The sequence below is a fragment of the Oncorhynchus kisutch genome, linkage group LG21 (assembly GCF_002021735.2).
Source record: "Oncorhynchus kisutch isolate 150728-3 linkage group LG21, Okis_V2, whole genome shotgun sequence".
Classification (NCBI taxonomy): Eukaryota; Metazoa; Chordata; class Actinopteri; order Salmoniformes; family Salmonidae; genus Oncorhynchus; species Oncorhynchus kisutch.
The window spans coordinates 20,687,588-20,708,562 of NC_034194.2; the positions used below are offsets into that span (position 1 = coordinate 20,687,588).

At 45.6% G+C, this 20,975-nt stretch overlaps 1 protein-coding gene across 4 annotated transcripts in view; it reads right to left on the minus strand.

Moving 5' to 3' along the window:
* Positions 1 to 80: 80 nt before the first annotated feature.
* The window catches only part of LOC109866207 (nuclear receptor coactivator 1), a 95,590-nt gene continuing 74,695 nt past the window's right edge, over positions 81 to 20,975 (minus strand). For 3 of the 4 annotated variants that reach the window (XM_031800214.1, XM_031800213.1, XM_031800215.1), the window contains 11 exons: positions 19,856 to 20,945; positions 18,894 to 19,410; positions 15,463 to 15,615; positions 15,219 to 15,336; positions 14,902 to 15,070; positions 14,300 to 14,605; positions 8,914 to 9,012; positions 8,225 to 8,612; positions 7,523 to 7,697; positions 7,024 to 7,210; positions 5,637 to 6,886 (listed from right to left, as the gene is read on the minus strand). In XM_031800214.1, the coding sequence (XP_031656074.1) occupies positions 6,719 to 6,886; positions 7,024 to 7,210; positions 7,523 to 7,697; positions 8,225 to 8,612; positions 8,914 to 9,012; positions 14,300 to 14,605; positions 14,902 to 15,070; positions 15,219 to 15,336; positions 15,463 to 15,615; positions 18,894 to 19,410; positions 19,856 to 20,945 (3,370 nt within the window). In that variant the 3' untranslated portion in view covers positions 5,637 to 6,718. Of the gene's footprint in view, positions 6,887 to 7,023; positions 7,211 to 7,522; positions 7,698 to 8,224; positions 8,613 to 8,913; positions 9,013 to 14,299; positions 14,606 to 14,901; positions 15,071 to 15,218; positions 15,337 to 15,462; positions 15,616 to 18,893; positions 19,411 to 19,855; positions 20,946 to 20,975 lie in introns of all 4 variants that reach the window. The other variant, XM_031800216.1, reaches the window with a different exon arrangement.

A 20,975-nucleotide genomic window follows, 5' to 3' on the forward strand; every position in this document is an offset into this window, starting at 1 on the left:
GTGGCAATGTAGTGTGACAGTAATGAAAATGAGAAATACAGTGTAGTAAAAAAAGAAAGACAATCAACCAACATTACATATCCTGTTTTAATTGGTGTTTTTATTGCAAATGTGTTGCATTCTCACATTCATGGATGTTATAGATTTGTTAGTCAAAGCATCATTTCCTTCAAGGTCTGCATCTTCACCTTGGAAAAGCAATAGAGGGACCGAACGCACGAGGTGTGTGTGTTGTGTGTGTGTAAACTTTGAACTAATCCCAGTCTGAGCAGCTAGATACCTCCCAAAAAATTGACAGACAAATAAGACTGTTTCAGTAGATGCAAAAACGTTGCTTTTCAGTCTACAGGAACCCCCTGTAGCTACTTGACCCAGCCTGAGACTGATTGTCTACGACGTCCTAAGAAAAGGTAGGATTTATCCCAGGTATTCCACCTGGACACAGAAATAAAAACATGCATAATTCTCCCAGATACTTCATTCATATTGTCCCACCCACACAGCTGCTCTGATGCCTGTCTAAAAACAAATGTACACAAGTATAATAAACAAAACTGGACAAAATGAGTAAAATGTATAATATATATATTTATATTTATTTATATTAATTTTACAGGGGGAAAAGTGGAACCTCGTTTCAATGAGAAAGCATTGGCCTTATAAGTGGCGAGACAAGCTTTTGATTTCTCCATCCACAACCAACTTCAGTCTCGATTATGCAGCACTTACAATACTTGACAAACATCATCAGCAAACAGTTGCTCCAATACTCGGAACAGTTGAGAAGTAATACCTGTAGAAGGTAGAGTGCATTCATCTTAACAAGGATGATAGTTGCTTCTGCATTAGGCAGTATGTTACAAGGTGGTGACAATGACAAAATAACAGACGCAGGGGACAGCAGTACACGTATGTAGGGCTGTTACTGCTTGGTAGAAATGACTAAGCCTAGAAATATATAGAATAGAACTGCTGCTGGTCCCGTGGGGCTCAGTTGGTAGAGCATGGCGCCTGCAACGGGGTTCGATTCCCACAGGGGACCAGTACAGGAAAATGTATTAACTCACTACTTACTGTAAGTCACTCTGGATAAGAGCGTATGCTAAATGACTCAAATGTAAAATGCTACAGTATAGACCAGAGCACAATGATTGCTGGTAGCTAAGAGCAGAGTTGAGGAGGAATGTTTTGAACAGTTAAAGCTACTGTAGCAGTATAGCTTCCGTCCCTCTCCTCGCCCCTACCTGGGCTCGAACCAGGGACCCTCTGCACACAGACAACAGTCACCCTCGAAGCATCGTTACCCATCGCGCCCAACTACACTACTTCAAGGTCTCAGAGCGAGTGACGTCACCAGATTGAAACGCTATTAGCGCGCACCACCGCTAACTAGCTAGCCATTTCACATCGGTTACACAGGACAGGACGTATGAGTGTAAGCGCGTTAGTTAACTAATGGCCAAGGGGAGAGGGGCAGTGGATCACCTGAAGAAGAAAGGCATAGTTTAGATTGAGGCTCTGTGGCAGAGAGAAGGATCATATGTGAAACTACTAAGAGTAGTAGTAGAGAATGAACACTTCTCTTTTGTAATCATATTGATGGGCTCTGCAACCAAGTTCTTAAGAACCTGAGAAATCTATATTTTACTTTCTATTATATTTAGGGCACAGGAGGCTGCTGAGGGGAGGAGAGCTCATAATAATGTCTGGAACAGAGCAAAAGGAATGGCTTCAAACATATGAAAACCACGTGTTCGATGTATTTGATACCATTACACCTATTCCGCTTTGGCCATTACCACGAGCCCGTCCTCCCCAATGAAGGTGCCACCAACTTCCTGTGATTTAGGGGATTTAGGATGATTAAATAGTAATCTAATGTGAACACGAGTAGTATTTATGATGGCCTGTTTCCTCTAAATAATTCTGAGATAAAGTGCAAAAGTAGATTGTATTTCTTGCAAATTCCTGGAATATTTAGATTTCTTGTACAAAAGTAATGTAAAATGCAGCAAACTTGTTTTATAAAGGTAAAGATAAGAAAATCCTCATTAACATTATCATCAAACAGCGAGGAGCAGTCCTCTATGCAGAAAATACTGTATATACAAGAAGCACCTCAAATTTGGTATAAAGTATTCAGCTAAATAAATTGAAATATTTGATTGAATCATCTATCTGTGAGATTCAGTTGATAGAGTAGACCCACAAGTTCAGACAACTATCACTAATGCTAGTTGAGTAAAAAAATTAAATAATAATTGGTTCACTAGGTTTCACTTCTTCTTCTTTCAATAAACTAAAATACCTTGATTTAAATCATTGATTCAAATTCTAGTTTGCTTTGAAAACCCAAATCAGTGCTAAAAAAAATATTTTTGTTAAGGTGCATAGCTAGCTGTTGCAAGTTTCTCTCTTCCTGTAAACAGTGACAGCATGTCAGGCCCTACATGTCTTTTTGCGTCTTTGCCAGGAGTCAACGGCAACAAGGAGAGGAAGTTTCTAACTGATCATACTTTGGGATATTCCAAAGAATAGAAGTTAGATAAAAATACTAAATCTGATAGGTCACTTGTCAGTGTCTTAGGACAAATTGTGTGGAAAAGGAAATAAAGGACAAACACGCAAAGCACAAACTACCACAAATGAATAGTGTGGTCAAGGAGGAGCTAGTATGTATAGACTATTTCCTTTTAGAAAAGTGAACAAACGCTACATTTTGTCTCGTCCAATTGCATGAGGCTTGCATATGATATGAATTAAACATCTTAAAGCTTTGGTCATTACTTTTTGAAAACGCTAAAAGTATATCAGGCGATCTACAAAAGCCCACTTAACTACCGCGATGCTTCTCAGAATACAAGGTTCCACTTTCTCAGATCTGTTTAAACGTTTTAACAACAGAGAAATTAAATAATATGGCCTTTTTTTTGTGTGTGTTTTTGTTTGTTTTTAAATTAACCCGTACAAAAGCCAGTCCACACTGCTTCTCTCTCAGTAAAATCACATTCAGCAGTCGCTAACCCATTCTCTCACATAAAGAGCAATCAGAACAACACCCACAGGAAAACTTGCAGGTATCTATAAGAAGAAGAAGAAATCAAATCCGGACATATTCAGTTTCCATCTTAAACACCAGATATACAGTATTAATCACATACAAACACACACTCAGACAGTCATATACGTCAAAAATAATAATACAAAAAATAATAAAATGGAAGCGAGTAGTTAATACCACAAACTTGGAGCACTACATTTTGTCGATTCTGAACAAATACATATTCACATTGTCTGTTATATACACATGTTGAAGAACCAGTTCAAATATTTACCTTGTACCTGTACTGAACGGACTGTCTTTGCCATTGAGCGGCTCTTGCATATACGAATGTCTGTTAGTTAATGACCGTTGTCTAATGGTGCTTTGCATTCGGCATATTATATCCCAAATGCTAAACAGTTCATATCAACAGATCAGATGAACTTCTGCATTTGACGTAGTTCTATTAACACTTTCTATACAGTAATGCCTGTTCCTAAATGAGGAGCGAAGGCTGGAGAGTATGTGAAGAAGATATCCATGAAAAGTTATCTTTTGTAACACTTCTGGGAGTATGAAACCGTTAGCTGGTACCCTATATAGTACAAATGTATACTGAAAACAAATGAAATCCTTCCACATACATTCTGTTCATTTTGTCTTGCTTCCGTGTGTTTTGTAAAGTGTATGTTTATTTACATAAACCAAACAGTGGCTCAGGAATGGCTTTAACATTGAGAAGTACTAATTGTTAACCCACATCCCTTTCAAATAGAAAATAAAACATTTACCTTATCAGAAGATACACTTAAATATCTCATCTATTAATCGTATATATATATATTGTTTTGAATTAAATGCAATAGGCTAAAAGCAAAGCAACATTTTAAGTGTCTTAGAATGACAGGAACAAGTGGTATGTCCAATCACAGTGTATCAGTTTCACAAATGAGTTTCCGAAGTGGAACTGCTACCAGCTTTTCATGTCAACTTGAATCAACACCACACGAAATGATGCCATTTTCAGGTTGAATTTGAGTTGTATGCTGAGGACACCTGAGCCACTGTTTGGGTATAAAGCACAGGCACACAAACGCCATTGAAACGGTACACAACGTGATTCAGAAATCATAGCACATTAAAGTAGTTGGCATTCAATTTGAGGTCTCCGGAGGAGGATGGTGATCATGCATGCTATTTCAACTGATCATCCCTAACCCTCCTCGGTTATTAGCTGTGCTCGGGTAATGTTGCACACTTTGTAAAATACCTTGTATATACAGTCAGATATCTAGTTGGACCATAACACCCTTAAGAAAGCCTTCTGTTAGTCAGAAATACACATACCCGGGATAGAGCAGAGAAATACACATACCCGGGATAGAGCAGAGAAATACACACACCCGGGATAGAGCAGAGAAATACACACACCCGGGATAGAACAGAGAAATACACACACCCGGGATAGAGCAGAGAAATACACATACCCGGGATAGAGCAGAGAAATACACACACCCGGGATAGAGCAGAGAAATACACACACCCGGGATAGAACAGAGAAATACACACACCCGGGATAGAGCAGAGAAATACACATACCCGGGATAGAGCAGAGAAATACACATACCCGGGATAGAGTAGAGAAATACACACACCCGGGATAGAGCAGAGAAATACACATACCCGGGATAGAGCAGAGAAATACACATACCCGCGATAGAGCAGAGAAATACACACACCCGGGATAGAGCAGAGAAATACACATACCCGGGATAGAGCAGAGAAATACACATACCCGGGATAGAGCAGAGAAATACACACACCCGGGATAGAGCAGAGAAATACACATACCCGGGATAGAGCAGAGAAATACACATACCCTGGATAGAGCAGAGAAATACACATACCCGGGATAGAGCAGAGAAATGCACATACCCGGGATAGAGCAGAGAAATACACATACCCGGGATAGAGCAGAGAAATACACATACCCGGGATAGAGCAGAGAAATACACACACCCGGGATAGAGCAGAGAAATACACATACCCGGGATAGAGCAGAGAAGCCAAAAGCCAAATTAGACTTGATTTTTCATTATCATTACGTCGCCGAACTTTGCTCTTTCTGTTGTTGCTTTCTCTTCATTTTCCGCTTTATTGCTTGTTAATAGGTTATTGTTTACCCACATAAATAAAACATGGTGTTTTTTGGCCAGACTTTCTATGCGACTGAATGTGTATAGTAAAATATCAGAGGTTAGCGCTGATAGACAGTGTCTGACTGGGCAACAGTAGTCACATGAGCAGTCAAAAAGAGCTGTAGTGTGTGGCCAGTGGAATGACATCATCACAGGCAGAGAGTTGGAGGAGAGAGAGCACAGTGTTTCCAAGAAAACACCCCATTCAACTTCCATCACTTCTGAGTGAGGAAGTTCTACGGTTACGAGTTAGAACCTATTTATGTCATTGTGTAATATTGAGAACCCATTCTTGTTCGTTTTGAGGTACATTTTAGGGGATTTAAAACATTCAAAGGGATGCCAAAAGAGCAGAGCTAGCCATTTCTAAAATCAATCAAATTCTTATACCGAGATTTTCTTTTTTCACATTACAGAACACAGAGCACATTTAGCAGAGTTACATTTTCATAATGCCAAATATCGCCTTAAAAAAAAAAAATAACTGACATGTTACTCTCAAATAAAAAAACGGAAGAAAACCGCATTGAATCACAATGTATAGTTTGAGCTAAAAACGACAGTTGCATTTCAGAGTAATTAAATGACGCTTTTGAAAGGAAAGTAGAAAGTGTGAACTCATCCCAATTTTTTGTCCATCTGTGCTGTACAATACTACCCACCTGCACGGTTACACATGACAAACCATACTGATAGGCCAAGGAGAGCCCAACATGGCTCATATTCACAGCTGCTGAGGAGATAAATGTGTAAGACAGACAGTTACTTTGACAGTCTGGTGGTTTGAAAATGTGAAAGATGGTGTGGCCAACTGAGCAGAGCAGCGCAATCTCCCATCCCATCCCATCCCGGCTGCTTGTTGTCCTGACGATGCAGACGACCAGAACAGAGAAACAAAAAAAACGAGAGCTGGGAATTTCCTCCCATCAGGCACTGCAATGGAGAGAGCTAGTCAGTCACAGATCCAGCTGAAACTGAGCTTCCCACTGCAGAGGTTAAAAACCTAACATTCCCAAACGTTGTCCCCACAACGCCACCCCACGCTAGAGCAAAAGTTGAGACGACGGGTTAACCAACTACAGCTGAGCTCAGCTGCATGTTGATCACATTCCCAAGATGCACTGCTGCGATGGACCTGACGGAACGGGCAATTAGGAACCAGACCCTTTTTTGACAACCACAACGACTTGGCAAAACCGGAAGCTGATTCCTTTCTCAGAACAGAAAGCAGAATTTGTGTTGAAAGTAGGTAACCAGGAATGAGCGCTGAACAATAGCTGCTGCCTTATGGTACGGTATGGGCTGAGGCTGGCTGGCAGGCTGGCAGGTCAGACACACTCTTACCTGGACCTCAGTCTCCATCCCAGGGCCCTCCTAACCAGTCCGGCAGGCAGGTGTCTAAAACCAAAGGTGAGAAAGAGAAGAGGTCGGTGGTCTGTGGAGCACCTCTCTCCTGGCAAGCGGCTGAGCTGAGGAGTCACTCTGTGAGGAGCTGCTGGAGGAGGCTCTTCTGCTGGGACTGGCTGCTCTGAGGCCCCTGGGGGCCCTTCTGGGTGCCTATGGACCCCGGCTGGTTTAGGTAGGAGTCGCTGCCCACCAGGTTCACCGTACACTGGACGTCGGCAAACACTTGAACCTGCTGTACCTGATGAGGAGAGGAGGGAGAGAGGAGGACATTAGTGAAACAGTTTTGGTCAGTTAAGGGCAGCTTGGACGGTCCGTTATTGCTTTTGTACTTGACTTCTAAGTTGAAGCGGCTGACATCAGGTGTGGCACCCTCACCTGATCGTTACACATGGAGTTGATGTCACCAAGGTTACTGTTGCCCATGCCAACAGGTGGTCCAATGGAAGGTAGCGAGCCCACCGCCCCTGAGCCTCCTGCCATTGACACAGTGATACTCATGTTGTTGTAGACCCCCTGTTGCCCAAAGGCCTGGGGCGTCGTCTGACCAGACTGGCTGAACAAGCTGACACAGACAGAACACACATTCATGATACCAGTGGCTTAATGTACACTCTTCTTTCAGTTGCTATATCTGGTCATTACAATTACTAGGAAATGATATAGAAGCAGTCGATACATTTTGGTACCATCTTCACTTCAAATAATTAAACACATCTGGTATAATGTTACATAAGTGATTGTTTGAAATAATCCTCTAAGAAACAAACAAGCAATTATGTAAAAATGATGTATTAATCATCTGACCATGTACTTTCTATGTAAATAACAATAACAGACTATGCAATTTACACAGGCATGGCTCTGGCCACCTCACCTGTTTCCGCCCATGCCAGCTTGCTGCCAACTCTTCATGTCAGGTGACTGGTACCCAGGAGGAGGCTGGGCCTGCTGGAGCAGAGGACTCTGGGTGGTGGAGTTCTGAGGGGACAGCAGGGGACTGGTGGGGCTGAGCTCTGGAGGGAACGAGGGGTCTCCTTGCTGGACCATACCTTTGAGGAGAAGGACAAAGAGATGCTGTTAGAACATTCTAGAGTCTAGACCATTTTGATATTGATATTTGTCAGCAGCACTTTATTCCATTTTCTATTGAACCTGTCTGCACACTACTTTTTGATATTGACAATCTCAGCACATTATATGCTATTTTGATATTGACAATCTCAGCACATTATATGCTACTTTGATATGGACAATCTCAGCACATTATATGCTACTTTGATATTGACAATCTCAGCACATTATATGCTATTTTGATATTGACAATCTCAGCACATTATATGCTATTTTGATATTGACAATCTCAGCACATTATATGCTATTTTGATATTGACAATCTCAGCACATTATATGCTATTTTGATATTGACAATCTCAGCACATTATATGCTATTTTGATATGGACAATCTCAGCACATTATATGCTATTTTGATATTGATATTAACAGCACATTGTACTGACAATTTCAGATGTTATAGACAGTGGTTATGGTGGATTCCCATGTAGCCTAGTCACTCACCTGGTCCTCCAAACTGCTGGAAGAGCACAGGCTGCACCGCCGAGTTCACCGCCCCCCCAAACTGTCCCTGCATCCCCCCCATCATAGTTGCCTGGCTGCCCATAGGGCCCTGGCCTGACAACTTAGGGTCCTGGGTCCCTCCCATGGGGTTGAATAGGCTGGGGGAGCTGGGTGGGTTCCCTGGAATGGGGCTGTAGCCTGGAGGGTAGCCAAACTGTTGTTGCTGTGGCTGGGGTCCTTTTTGTCCCCTGGTGGCTCCCATAGGCCCACCACCCCCCATGCCCTGCCTCATCAACATGACCTTCTGCTGCAGGAGTTGTCTCTGGCGGTGCTGGAAGCTGTAGAGCTCCCGCTGCCTCTGGGCCAGCATCTGGGCGTTCAGAGGAGGCTGCAGGGACAGAGAGAAAATAGGGGACTTTTTATCTACCAAACAGCCCTCAGTTTCCCAAATTAACTAAATCATCTGAAATAGACTGGAAGGAACTTTATTCAGAGAGAGGGAGAGGGATTAGCGGATGGAGAACAGAATAGGGCACTTAGTTTTCATACTAATAATTCAGTATAACTAGCTACAATGCTCAGGACTTCCTCAATACACACCATGCCGCAATACAGAAATAGAGGAAGAGTAAACAACGAGAACAAGAGAGAAGGGAGCATATGATTGTGAGATCCCCAAAAACACTCACCTGAGAGGGCATCTGAGGCTGCTGCCCTCCCTGACGCATCCCCATGGCAACGTGAGCTTCCCCTGGGAACGGGCTCATGGCAGCCAGCCTGTTCTGCAGCTGGGAGAGAGAGAGAGCGAGGGGGAGTGAGTCACAGGACTGATAGAGGAGAGGAGGGAGGGAGCGGACTCAGAGTTGAAATGATAGAGAGACGAGAGAGGAGGGAGTGAGTGAGAGCAGATAGAGAGAAGAGAAGTGGTTGAGAGGGAAAAGGGAACCTAATATTTGATAAAGAGAAGTGTGAGAAGACCAGTTATGAGAACAATATTCTTAATATCCTTTACTTTGCCATGAGGTCTTTGAAACCAACCTGATCATCTAGCAGAATAATCACTAAAGTCAGAATAATCCTCTCTCTCTCAGCATAAATGATGGTGAGAGAGAGGTTCAGTACTCCCCTACCATAGAGGGGCTTGTAGCAGCCCTTTAGTTCCCCTGTTTGTTCTTCTGTACCATAATGGGTCGTAGGAGGCCACCTCACATGACTACCCATTTCACCAAGATAGCTAGCTCTGCTTAGCCACACAACACAATGGCACATTAATACAATGCAGGGCTGCCTGAGATTTACTATTGCTGAGCCAGTGTTTAACGAGCACGGGCTCTGACTGGGATTAAAAGGCAATGCTGCGTGACACAGGCTTCATTAACATCAACAAGGCCTGTTAAAGCTCACCCCCTCCTGTGTAGAGGAGAGAAGGGAATCAACTACGTCCATATTAGAAAAGTGGACCAGGGGAGTGGGCCAGCCTGGGTAGGTAATCAGCCTGGGTAGGTAATCGTGGTCCTCTTGAGCAGCAGTGTCTGTTGGCATTTAACTTCTTGGTGACAGGGGGCAGTATTTTCACGTCCAGATGCATGCCCAAATTCAACTGCCAGCTACTCATCCCCAGAAGATAAGATATGCATATCATTAGTAGATTTGGATAGAAAACACTCTGTAGTTTCTAAAGCTGTTTGAATCATGTCTGTGAGTATAACAGAACTTATTTAGCAGGTGTAACCCCAAGGACAAACCATTCAGATTATTTATTTTTTGAGGTCACTCTCTTTTCAATGGTTTTCATTGGGAATCCAGATTTGTAAGGGACAATCTTGTAGTTTATATCACTTCCACTGGATGTCAACAGTCTTTAGAAATTGGTTGAGGTTTTTCCTTTGTGTAATGAAGAAGTACGGCCATCTTGAACGAGGATCACTTGAAGTGTACTGTTAGATAGAGGTGCGTGACCAGAAAGCATGCTACAGTTTGTTTTCCTCCTGTATTGAACACAGATCATCCAGTCTTCAATTTTATCGATTATTTACGTAAAAAAATACCTAAAGTTGTATTACAAAAGTAGTTTGAAATGTTTTGTCAAAGTTTACAGGAAACTTTTGAGATATTTTGTAGTCACATTGCGCAAGTTTGAACCAGTGTTTTTCTGGATCAAAAGCGCCAAATAAATTGACATTTTGGATATATATCGACGGAATTAATCGAACAAAAGGACCATTTGTGATGTTTATGGGACATATTGGAGTGCCAACAAAAGAAGCTCGTCAAAGGTAAGGCATGAATTATATTTTTATTTCTGCATTTTGTGTCGCGCCTGCAGGGTTGAAATATGCTTTTCTCTCTTTGTTTAGGGAGGTGCTATCCTCAGATAATAGCATCATTTGCTTTCGACCGAAAAGCCTTTTTGAAATCTGACATGTTTGCTGGCGTACTTCCGGCGCCGACAGAGATGGCCGCCTCGCTTCGCGTTCCTAGGAAACTATGCAGTTTTTTGTTTTTTTACGTGTTATTTCTTACATTAGTACCCCAGGTCATCTTAGGTTTCATTACATACAGTCGAGAAGAACTACTGAATATAAGATCAGCGTCAACTCACCATCAGTACGACCAAGAATATGTTTTTCGCGACGCGGATCCTGTGTTCTGCCTTACAAACAGTACAACGGAGCGGATCCTATGCAGCGACCCAAAAAAACGACTCCGAAAGAGAGGGAAACGAGGCGGTCTTCTGGTCAGACTCCGGAGACGGGCACACCGTGCACCACTCCCTAGCATTCTTCTTGCCAATGTCCAGTCTCTTGACAACAAGGTTGATGAAATCCGAGCAAGGGTAGCATTCCAGAGGGACATCAGAGACTGTAATGTTCTTTGCTTCACGGAAACGTGGCTCACCGGAGAGACGCTATCCGAAGTGGTGCAGCCAACGGGTTTCTCCACGCATCGCGCCGACAGAAACAAACATCTTTCTGGTAAGAAGAGGGGTGGGGGCGTATGCCTTATGGCCAACGTGACATGGTGTGATGAATGAAACATACAGGAACTCAAATCCTTCTGTTCACCTGATTTAGAATTCCTCACAATCAAATGTAGACCGCATTATCTGCCAAGAGAATTATTTTCGATTATAATCACAGCCGTATATATCCCCCCCCAAGCAGACACATCGATGGCTCTGAACGAACTTTATTTAACTCTCTGCAAACTGGAAACAATTTATCCGGAGGCTGCATTCATTGTAGCTGGGGATTTTAACAAGGCTAATCTGAAAACAAGACTCCCTAAATTTTATCAGCATATCGATTGCACAACCAGGGGTGGAAAGACCTTGGATCATTGTTACTCTAACTTCCGCGACGCATATAAGGCCCTGCCCCGCCCCCCTTTCGGAAAAGCTGACCACGACTCCATTTTGTTGATCCCTGCCTACAGACAGAAACTAAAACAAGAGGCTCCCACGCTGAGGTCTGTCCAACGCTGGTCCGACCAAGCTGACTCCACACTCCAAGACTGCTTCCATCACGTGGACTGGGAGATGTTTCGTATTGCGTCAGATAACAACATTGACGAATACACTGATTCGGTGTGCGAGTTCATTAGAACGTGCGTTGAAGATGTCGTTCCCATAGCAACGATTAAAACATTCCCTAACCAGAAACCGTGGATTGATGGCAGCATTCGTGTGAAACTGAAAGCGCGAACCACTGCTTTTAATCAGGGCAAGGTGTCTGGTAACATGACCGAATACAAACAGTGCAGCTATTCCCTCCGCAAGGCTATCAAACAAGCTAAGCGCCAGTACAGAGACAAAGTAGAATCTCAATTCAACGGCTCAGACACAAGAGGCATGTGGCAGGGTCTACAGTCAATCACGGACTATAGGAAGAAATCCAGCCCAGTCACGGACCAGGATGTCTTGCTCCCAGGCAGACTAAATAACTTTTTTGCCCGCTTTGAGGACAATACTGTGCCACTGACACGGCCTGCAACGAAAACATGCGGTCTCTCCTTCACTGCAGCCGAGGTGAGTAAGACATTTAAACGTGTTAACCCTCGCAAGGCTGCAAGCCCAGACGGCATCCCCAGCCGCGCCCTCAGAGCATGCGCAGACCAGCTGGCCGGTGTGTTTACGGACATATTCAATCAATCCCTATACCAGTCTGCTGTTCCCACATGCTTCAAGAGGGCCACCATTGTTCCTGTTCCCAAGAAAGCTAAGGTAACTGAGCTAAACGACTACCGCCCCGTAGCACTCACATCCGTCATCATGAAGTGCTTAGAGACTAGTCAAGGACCATATCACCTCCACCCTACCTGACACCCTAGACCCACTCCAATTTGCTTACCGCCCAAATAGGTCCACAGACGATGCAATCTCAACCACACTGCACACTGCCCTAACCCATCTGGACAAGAGGAATACCTATGTGAGAATGTTGTTCATCGACTACAGCTCGGCATTCAACACCATAGTACCCTCCAAGCTCGTCATCAAGCTCGAGACCCTGGGTCTCGACCCCGCCCTGTGCAACTGGGTACTGGACTTCCTGACGGGCCGCCCCCCAGGTGGTGAGGGTAGGCAACAACATCTCCACCCCTCTGATCCTCAACACTGGGGCCCCACAAGGGTGCGTTCTGAGCCCTCTCCTGTACTCCCTGTTTACCCACGACTGCGTGGCCACGCACGCCTCCAACTCAATCATCAAGTTTGCGGACGACACAACAGTGGTAGGCTTGATTACCAACAACGACGAGACGGCCTACAGGGAGGAGGTGAGGGCCCTCGGAGTGTGGTGTCAGGAAAATAACCTCACACTCAACGTCAACAAAACTAAGGAGATGATTGTGGACTTCAGGAAACAGCAGAGGGAACACCCCCCTATCCACATCGATGGAACAGTAGTGGAGAGGGTAGCAAGTTTTAAATTCCTTGGCATACACATCACAGACAAACTGAATTGGTCCACTCACACAGACAGCATCGTGAAGAAGGCGCAGCAGCGCCTCTTCAACCTCAGGAGGCTGAAGAAATTCGGCTTGTCACCAAAAGCACTCACAAACTTCTACAGATGCACAATCGAGAGCATCCTGGCGGGGTGTATCACCGCCTGGTATGGCAACTGCACCGCCCTCAACCGTAAGGCTATCCAGAGGGTAGTGAGGTCTGCACAACGCATCACCGGGGGCAAACTACCTGCCCTCCAGGACACCTACACCACCCGATGCTACAGGAAGGCCATAAAGATCATCAAGGACATCAACCACCCGAGCCACTGCCTGTTCACCCCGCTGTCATCCAGAAGGCGAGGTCAGTACATCAAAGCTGGGACCGAGAGACTGAAAAACAGCTTCTATCTCAAGGCCATCAGACTGTTAAACAGCCACCACTAACATTGAGTGGCTGCTGCCAACGCACTGTCAATGACACTGACTCAACTCCAGCCACTTTAATAATGGGAATTGATGGGAAATTATGTAAATATATCACTAGCCACTTTAACTATGCCACTTTGTTTACATACTCATCTCATATGTTATACTGTACTCGATATCATCTACTGTATCTTGCCTATGCTGCTTTGTACCATCACTCATTCATATATCCTTATGTACATATTCCTTATCCCCTTACACTGTGTATAAGACAGTAGTTTTTTTGGAATTGTTAGTTAGATTACTTGTTCGTTATTACTGCATTGTCGGAACTAGAAGCACAAGCATTTCGCTACACTCGCATTAACATCTGCTAACCATGTGTATGTGACAAATAACATTTGATTTGATTTGATTCATAACAAGTGTAGCTTTAATTTGCTATCTTGCATGTGTGATTTAATGAAAGTTTGATTTTATAGTAATTTATTTGAATTTGGCGCTCTGCATTTTCCCTGGCTTTTGGCCAGGTGGGACGCTAGCGTCCCACATATCCCAGAGAGGTTAACGGATCCATTTACTGCTCAGAGAGTGCACACACCTGGTCTTATGTAGCTTAATCTAGTTTGTTAGGGCTGTGTTGGAACAAAAGTCTGCAACCCCTGATGTACCCGCTTTGCCCTGCCCAGCCCATCCCACCTGCTGTGGGCCCTGCAGCCTCTGTTGCAGCTGTAACCTCAGCTGGTTGGGAGGCAGCCGGAGCTGGTTGGTCATGCCAGCAGCTCTGCCCATGCCAGGCCTCAGCATCATGCCACCAGGGAAGGCCCCCCTGGGTGCACCGAAGCCCCCCATACTCTGCACCCCTGCTATCTCTGGAGGGAACTGGGCAGGGGGGCCAGGGTTGAACTGAGAGGGGTAGCCGGGCAGCTTGGGGTCCATGGAGATGGGGGTGGTGGCAGGAGGCTGGGAGGGGAACCGTTGAGGTACGGGGTCGAAGCAGCCGCCCTGGGGAGAGGAATGGTCAGGGTCAATACTGGGTTAATTACAGTCCAACAAACACCCCAGGAACAAACAAATCATTACATCAAGCATGCGTCGATGATTGCACTACTATACTGATGGAAAGAAACTATTCTGGGGTGCTTTGGACAGGAATTTCAATTAACTCTCTATATTTAACGCTCATTCACCTCCGTAGTGTAGTAGAGTATGACAGTGCCTGTCCTCTTCCGTATATAGGTAACAATCGCAACACTTAAAAAAGACAAATGCAATCTACTATCATTCTCCTCCTCTGGTACCTTCACCAGCTTGTCGATGCCCAGGGCTCGGTCCAGCTCAGCCAACTCGCTCTCATCTGTGCCACTCAGGAAGGACACCAGCTGGTCCAGGAGGGCCTTCTCGTCGTTACGTCCCTCGGGGGTGGTGGGGGGGCACAGCAGCTCATCCAGTGGGCACGGGACACACTGCCTGCTCCACACACAGGGGGAGTCCGGAACATGGGAGTGTGTCGATGCAATATAAAGATGGGCAAGGTTTGTTTCTGTGTGCCTGTGCATTGGAATGTGAGCAAAGAATGTGTCTGTGTGTTTCTTCTACATAGAAGTACTATACTCACTCCTGAGGGGACGCCAGAGAGGCTTGCACAGGGTTTCCCACGCCTCCATCAAAGGACAGAGTCTCAGTCAGGGCCAGGGTCTGGAACTGCTGAGAATCTGTCTCTATCTTAGACAACGCTGGAGGACAGCACACACACTCTTAATGAACCACCAAGAAACAAACAACTAACCCATAGATTCCATTTTATTATGTAGTAATTATGTAATTCCAGATATTTGATATGAGCATATTCTGGTTCATACCGGTGTTGGAGCCGAATGAGTTCATTAGTCCAGGCTCTTTAAAGGGGCTGCTGCCTTTGGGTGTCTGGAAGAGTTCCCCTTGTCCCGGTCTCTGGCTGGGGCTGCAGAAGTCAAAGTGTGACTGGTTCTGCAGGCTGGAGCCATCAGTGAGCCCTGCAGTCACAAACAGACACACGGTCAGGACAAGTAATTTCCTGGGGGGCCACACTAAAAATGAAAACAGGCAGCATACAGCGGGGTGTGGAGTCAGGGGCCTCTTGCCCTCTGACCCTTTATCGTGACCCCTCACTCCTGACTAGAGGTCGACCGATTAATCGGAATGGCCGATTAATTAGGACCGATTTCAAGTTTTCATAACAATCGAAAATCTGAATTTTTTGGCACCGATTTTGCAGTTTTTTTTATACCTTTATTTAACTAGGCAAGTCAGTCAAGAACACATTCTTATTTTCAATGACGGCCTAGGAACGGTGGGTTAACTGCCTTGTTCAGGGGCAGAATGACAGATTTTCACCTTGTCAGCTCGGGGGATTCAGTCTTGCAACCTTACAGTTAACTTGTCCAACGCTATAACCACCTGCCTCTCATTGCACTCCACAAGGAGACTGCCTGTTACGCGAATGCAGTAGAAGCCAAGGTAAGTTGCTAGCTAGCATTAAACTTATCTTATAAAAAACAATCAATCAATCATAATCACTAGTTAACTACACATGGTTGATGATATTACTAGTTTATATAGCGTGTGCCGCGTAGCATATAATCAATGCAACGCTGGGGGATGATTTAATAAAAGCGCATTTATGAAAAAAGTACAATCGTTGGACGTCTGTCCCTAACCATAAACACCAATGCCTTTCTTAAAATCAATACACAGAAGTATATATTTTTAAACCTGCATATTTAGCTAAAAGAAATCCAGGTTAGCAGGCAATATTAATTAACCAGGTGAAATTGTGTCACTTTTCTTGAGTTCATTGCACACAGAGTCAGGGTATATGCAACAGTTTGGGCAGCCTGGCTCATTGCGAACTAATTTGCCAGAATTTAACGTAATTATGACATAACATTGAAGGTTGTGCAATGTAACAAGAATATTTAGCCTTAAGGATGCCACCCGTGAGATAAAATACTGAACTGTTCCGTATTTCACTGAAATAATAAACGTTTTGTTTTCGAAAATGATAGTTTCCGGATTCGACCATATTAATGACCAAAGGCTCGTATTTCTGTGTGTTATGTTATAATTAAGTCTATGATTTGATAGAGCAGTCTGACTGAGTGATGGTAGGCAGCAACAGGCTCATAAGCATTCATTCAAACAGCACTTTCGTGCGTTTTGCCAGCAGCTCTTTGCAAGCACAGTGCTGTTTATGACTTCAAGCCTAATGGCTGGTGTAACCGATGTGAAATGTCCTATAAATACTATATTAACTACAACCTAAAACCTCTACCTTGGAATATAGAAGTCTCATGTTAAAAGGAACCACCAACTTTCATATGTTCTGAGCAAGAACTCAAACGTTAGCTTTTTTACATGGCACATATTGCACTTTTACTTCTCCAACACTTTGTTTTTGCATTATTTAAACCAAATTGAGCATGTTTCATTAATTATTTGAGGCTAAATTGATTTTTATTGATGTATTATATTAAGTTAAAATACAGTGGGGCAAAAAAGTATTTAGTCAGCCACCAATTGTGCAAGTTCTCCCACTTAAAAAGATGAGAGAGGCCTGTAATTTTCATCATAGGTACACTTCAACTATGACAGACAAAATGAGAAGACAAAAATCCAGAAAATCACATTGTAGGATTTGTAATTAATTAATTTGCAAATTATGGTGGAAAATAAGTATTTGCTCTCCTACAAACAAGCAAGATATCTGGCTCTCACAGTCCTGTAACTTGTTCTTTAAGAGGCTCCTCTGTCCTCCACTCGTTACCTGTATTAATGGCACCTGTTTGAACTTGTTATCAGTATAAAAGACACCTGTCCACAACCTCAAACAGTCACACTCCAAACTCCACTATGGCCAAGACCAAAGAGCTGTCAAAGGACACCAGAAACAAAATTGTAGACCTGCACCAGGCTGGGAAGACTGAATCTGCAATAGGTAAGCAGCTTGGTTTGAAGAAATCAACTATGGGAGCAATTATTAGGAAATGGAAGACATACAAGACCACTGATAATCTCCCTCGATCTGGGGCTTCACGCAAGATCTCACCCCGTGGGGTCAAAATTATCACAAGAACGGTGAGCAACAATCCCAGAACCACACGGGGGGACCTAGTGAATGACCTGCAGAGAGCTGGGACCAAAGTAACAAAGCCTACCATCCGTAACACACTACGCCGCCAGGGACTCAAATCCTGCAGTGCCAAACGTGTCCCCCTGCTTAAGCCAGTACATGTCCAGGCCCGTCTGAAGTTTGCTAGAGAGCATTTGGATGATCCAGAAGAAGATTGGGAGAATGTCATATGGTCAGATGAAACCAAAATATAACTTTTTGGTAAAAACTCAACTCGTCGTGTTTGGAGGACAAAGTATGCTGAGTTGCATCCAAAGAACACCATACCTACTGTGAAGCATGGGGGTGGAAACATCATGCTTTGGGGCTTTCTTTCTGCAAAGGGACCAGGACGACTGATCCGTGTAAAGGAAAGAATGAATGGGGCCATGTATCGTGAGATTTTGAGTGAAAACCTCCTTCCATCAGCAAGGGCATTGAAGATGAAACGTGGCTGGGTCTTTCAGCATGACAATGATCCCAAACACACCGCCCGGGCAATGAAGGAGTGGCTTCGTAAGAAGCATTTCAAGGTCCTGGAGTGGCCTAGCCAGTCTCCAGATCTAAACCCCATAGAAAATCTTTGGAGGGAGTTGAAAGTCCGTGTTGCCCAGCAACAGCCCCAAAACAGCACTGCTCTAGAGGAGATCTGCATGGAGGAATGGGCCAAAATACCGGCAAGTGTGTGAAAACTTTGTGAAGACTTACAGAAAATGTTTGACCTCTGTCATTGCCAACAAAGGGTATATAACAAAGTATTGAGATAAACTTTTGTTATTGACCAAATACTTATTTTCAACCATAATTTGCAAATAAATTCATAAAAAATCCTACAATGTGATTTTCTGGATTTTCCCTCTCATTTTGTCTGTCATAGTTGAAGTGTACATATGATGAAAATTACAGGCCTCATCTTTTTAAGTCGGAGAACTTGCACAATTGGTGGCTGACTAAATACTTTTTTGCCCCACTGTAAGTGTTCATTCCGTATTGTTGTAATTGTCATTATTACAAAAAATAAAATAAAAAAATCGGCAGATTAATCAGTATCGGCTTTTTTTGGTCCTCCTATAATCAGTATCAGCGTTGAATATTCATAATCGGTCGACCTCTACTCCTGACCCCCTTTTATTCCTGCCATACCTCGGCTTGGTCTTCCAGGAGGCTCCCTCTTCACGGTCACGGCCTTGACAATGTTGGCCCCACTGGGCTGGAGTAAGGTAGGGGACTGAAGCTGGGTAGGGGACTGAAGCTGGGTAGGTGACTGAAGCTGGGTAGGGGACTGAAGCTGAGTAGGGGATGGAAGCTGGGTGGGTGACGGAAGCTGGGTAGGGGACTGAAGCTGGGTAGGGGACTGAAGCTGGGTAGGGGACTGAAGCTGGGTAGGGGACTGAAGCTGGGTAGGGGACTGAAGCTGGGTAGGGGACTGAAGCTGGAGATGGTTCTGAGGTTTGGTTTGAAGAGGTGATTGGAGCCAAGGCTGTGTCTGGGGCTGTGGAGGTGAATGGAGCCGTGGTTGAGGTTGGGTTTGGCTATGGTACGACAGGGCTTGGGTCTGGGGACCACCCTGCTCCTCGCTGCCCTGCTTGGCCCCTGCAGGGCCCCTGAGGGTGGGCAGCAGCTGGCTGAGAGGGTCCAGGTCAGCAGATCCACTGGGGAACTGAGGGAGAGAGGGAAAGAGAGTAAAGGTCAAAGAACTTCCAAGGCTGCTGCTGGTAGCTCTGTGCTGGAGAGAGACAAAGTTGAAGAGAAGGGGCCACAAATTAACACAACTAGCTCCTGCCTAAGGGTGAGTTACTATGGGCTCAACGTAAGTAGAACAAATACAGCAGCGAATCACATGCTCCCTTTAGAAGGCCGCAGCAGCATCCACTCAGCCAGCCAGCCACTGTGACCACCCCAGCAACAGAAGTCCTAGAAGTCCCTATAATCCTAACTCCCAGCCCTTACCCTAAAACCTAACCTTAACTATAACCCCAAACTTAAAGTGTCTGAGAGGTCTGCATGTCTGGGACGTGATCTTGCTGCATCTGGATACTGCAGGGACTGTGTATGAGGTGTGAGCTGTAGACTGCAGGCGGGAGGAGTAGGGCTGCAGACAGTACCAGGTCTCTGGACGGCCTGCTGTCTGCAGGGCTCGGTTTGGGCTTGGGGCTGGCGCAGGCTGCAGCGCAGGGCGTCGTGTCCCCGCTGGCCCTCTTCTCAGTCTTGACCCGGACCGTCTGCAGGCTGAGAGCGGCCGGAGGGGGCAGGTCGCCCAGGTCCTTCTCATCCGTGTCCAGGAGGAAGCGCAGCAGCTGGTGGTCCTGAGGGGTGCTGGGGGGTCCGTTGGGGTTGGCGGTGGCAGGGCTGGCAGGAGGCTCCTTCTTGATTTCAGACTCCTTGCCGTTGCTGCCCTCAGCCGGGCTGCTGTCCTGCAGGAGGCGGTGGAGGATCTTGTGGCGCTCCGTCAGCGTGCTGTGGGAGGCCGGGCACTGAGGGGTGGAGGTGGGTTTGGTAGATGTGTTTTTGGGGTCCCTAGGCGCCCCCACGCCACCGTTGTCCAGGGGCTGGTTGAGTTTGGAGTTCCCCCCTAATTTTCCTTTAGTCAGGTCCTCTCCGCCCCCACCTCCTCCTCCTCCCTCGGGGGGCTTGGCGGGGGGAGGGCGTGCTGGGGAGCTGGTGGGGGTGCTGGCCTGCCTCTGAGGTAAAGGGGAGGGCAGAGAGAAACTCAGGGGGGTCCCTGCTCCACCGTCCCCACCAGAGTGGTGCCGGCTGAGGATTCCACTTCCACCGCCACCAGCTCCACCTCCCAGGGACAGTGCCGGAGAGTGCAGGCCAGGGGTGGAAGGGGAGAAGGGGTTCCCTGGGACACGCGGGCTGCCGCCCAGCCCCGGACTGGCCCTGGGGGGTCTGGGCGACATAAATGAGGTAGGGGTGGCAGTAAGGGGGCTTCCCAGGGGCGAGGGGCTGTTGACCTGCTGAGGACACAACCGGGTGGGCGTCAGGTACCCTGCTGAATGGCTGGTGGGTGTGGTGGGGGAGGTGGTGCTGGAGCTTTTGCCGTTGTTGAGATGGAGGCCCGAGGTGGGGCCTGGGGCTTGGCTGGCCTCGCTGCCCGGGGGGAGGGCAGGGGAGTGGGATGGAGCAGGGCTCCTATGGGTCAGTAGAAGGCTGGAGTTAGTGTTTTCCTGAGAGCTAGCAGTGTTGTGTTCCCTACAAAAGGAAAACAAGAGCAAAACATCA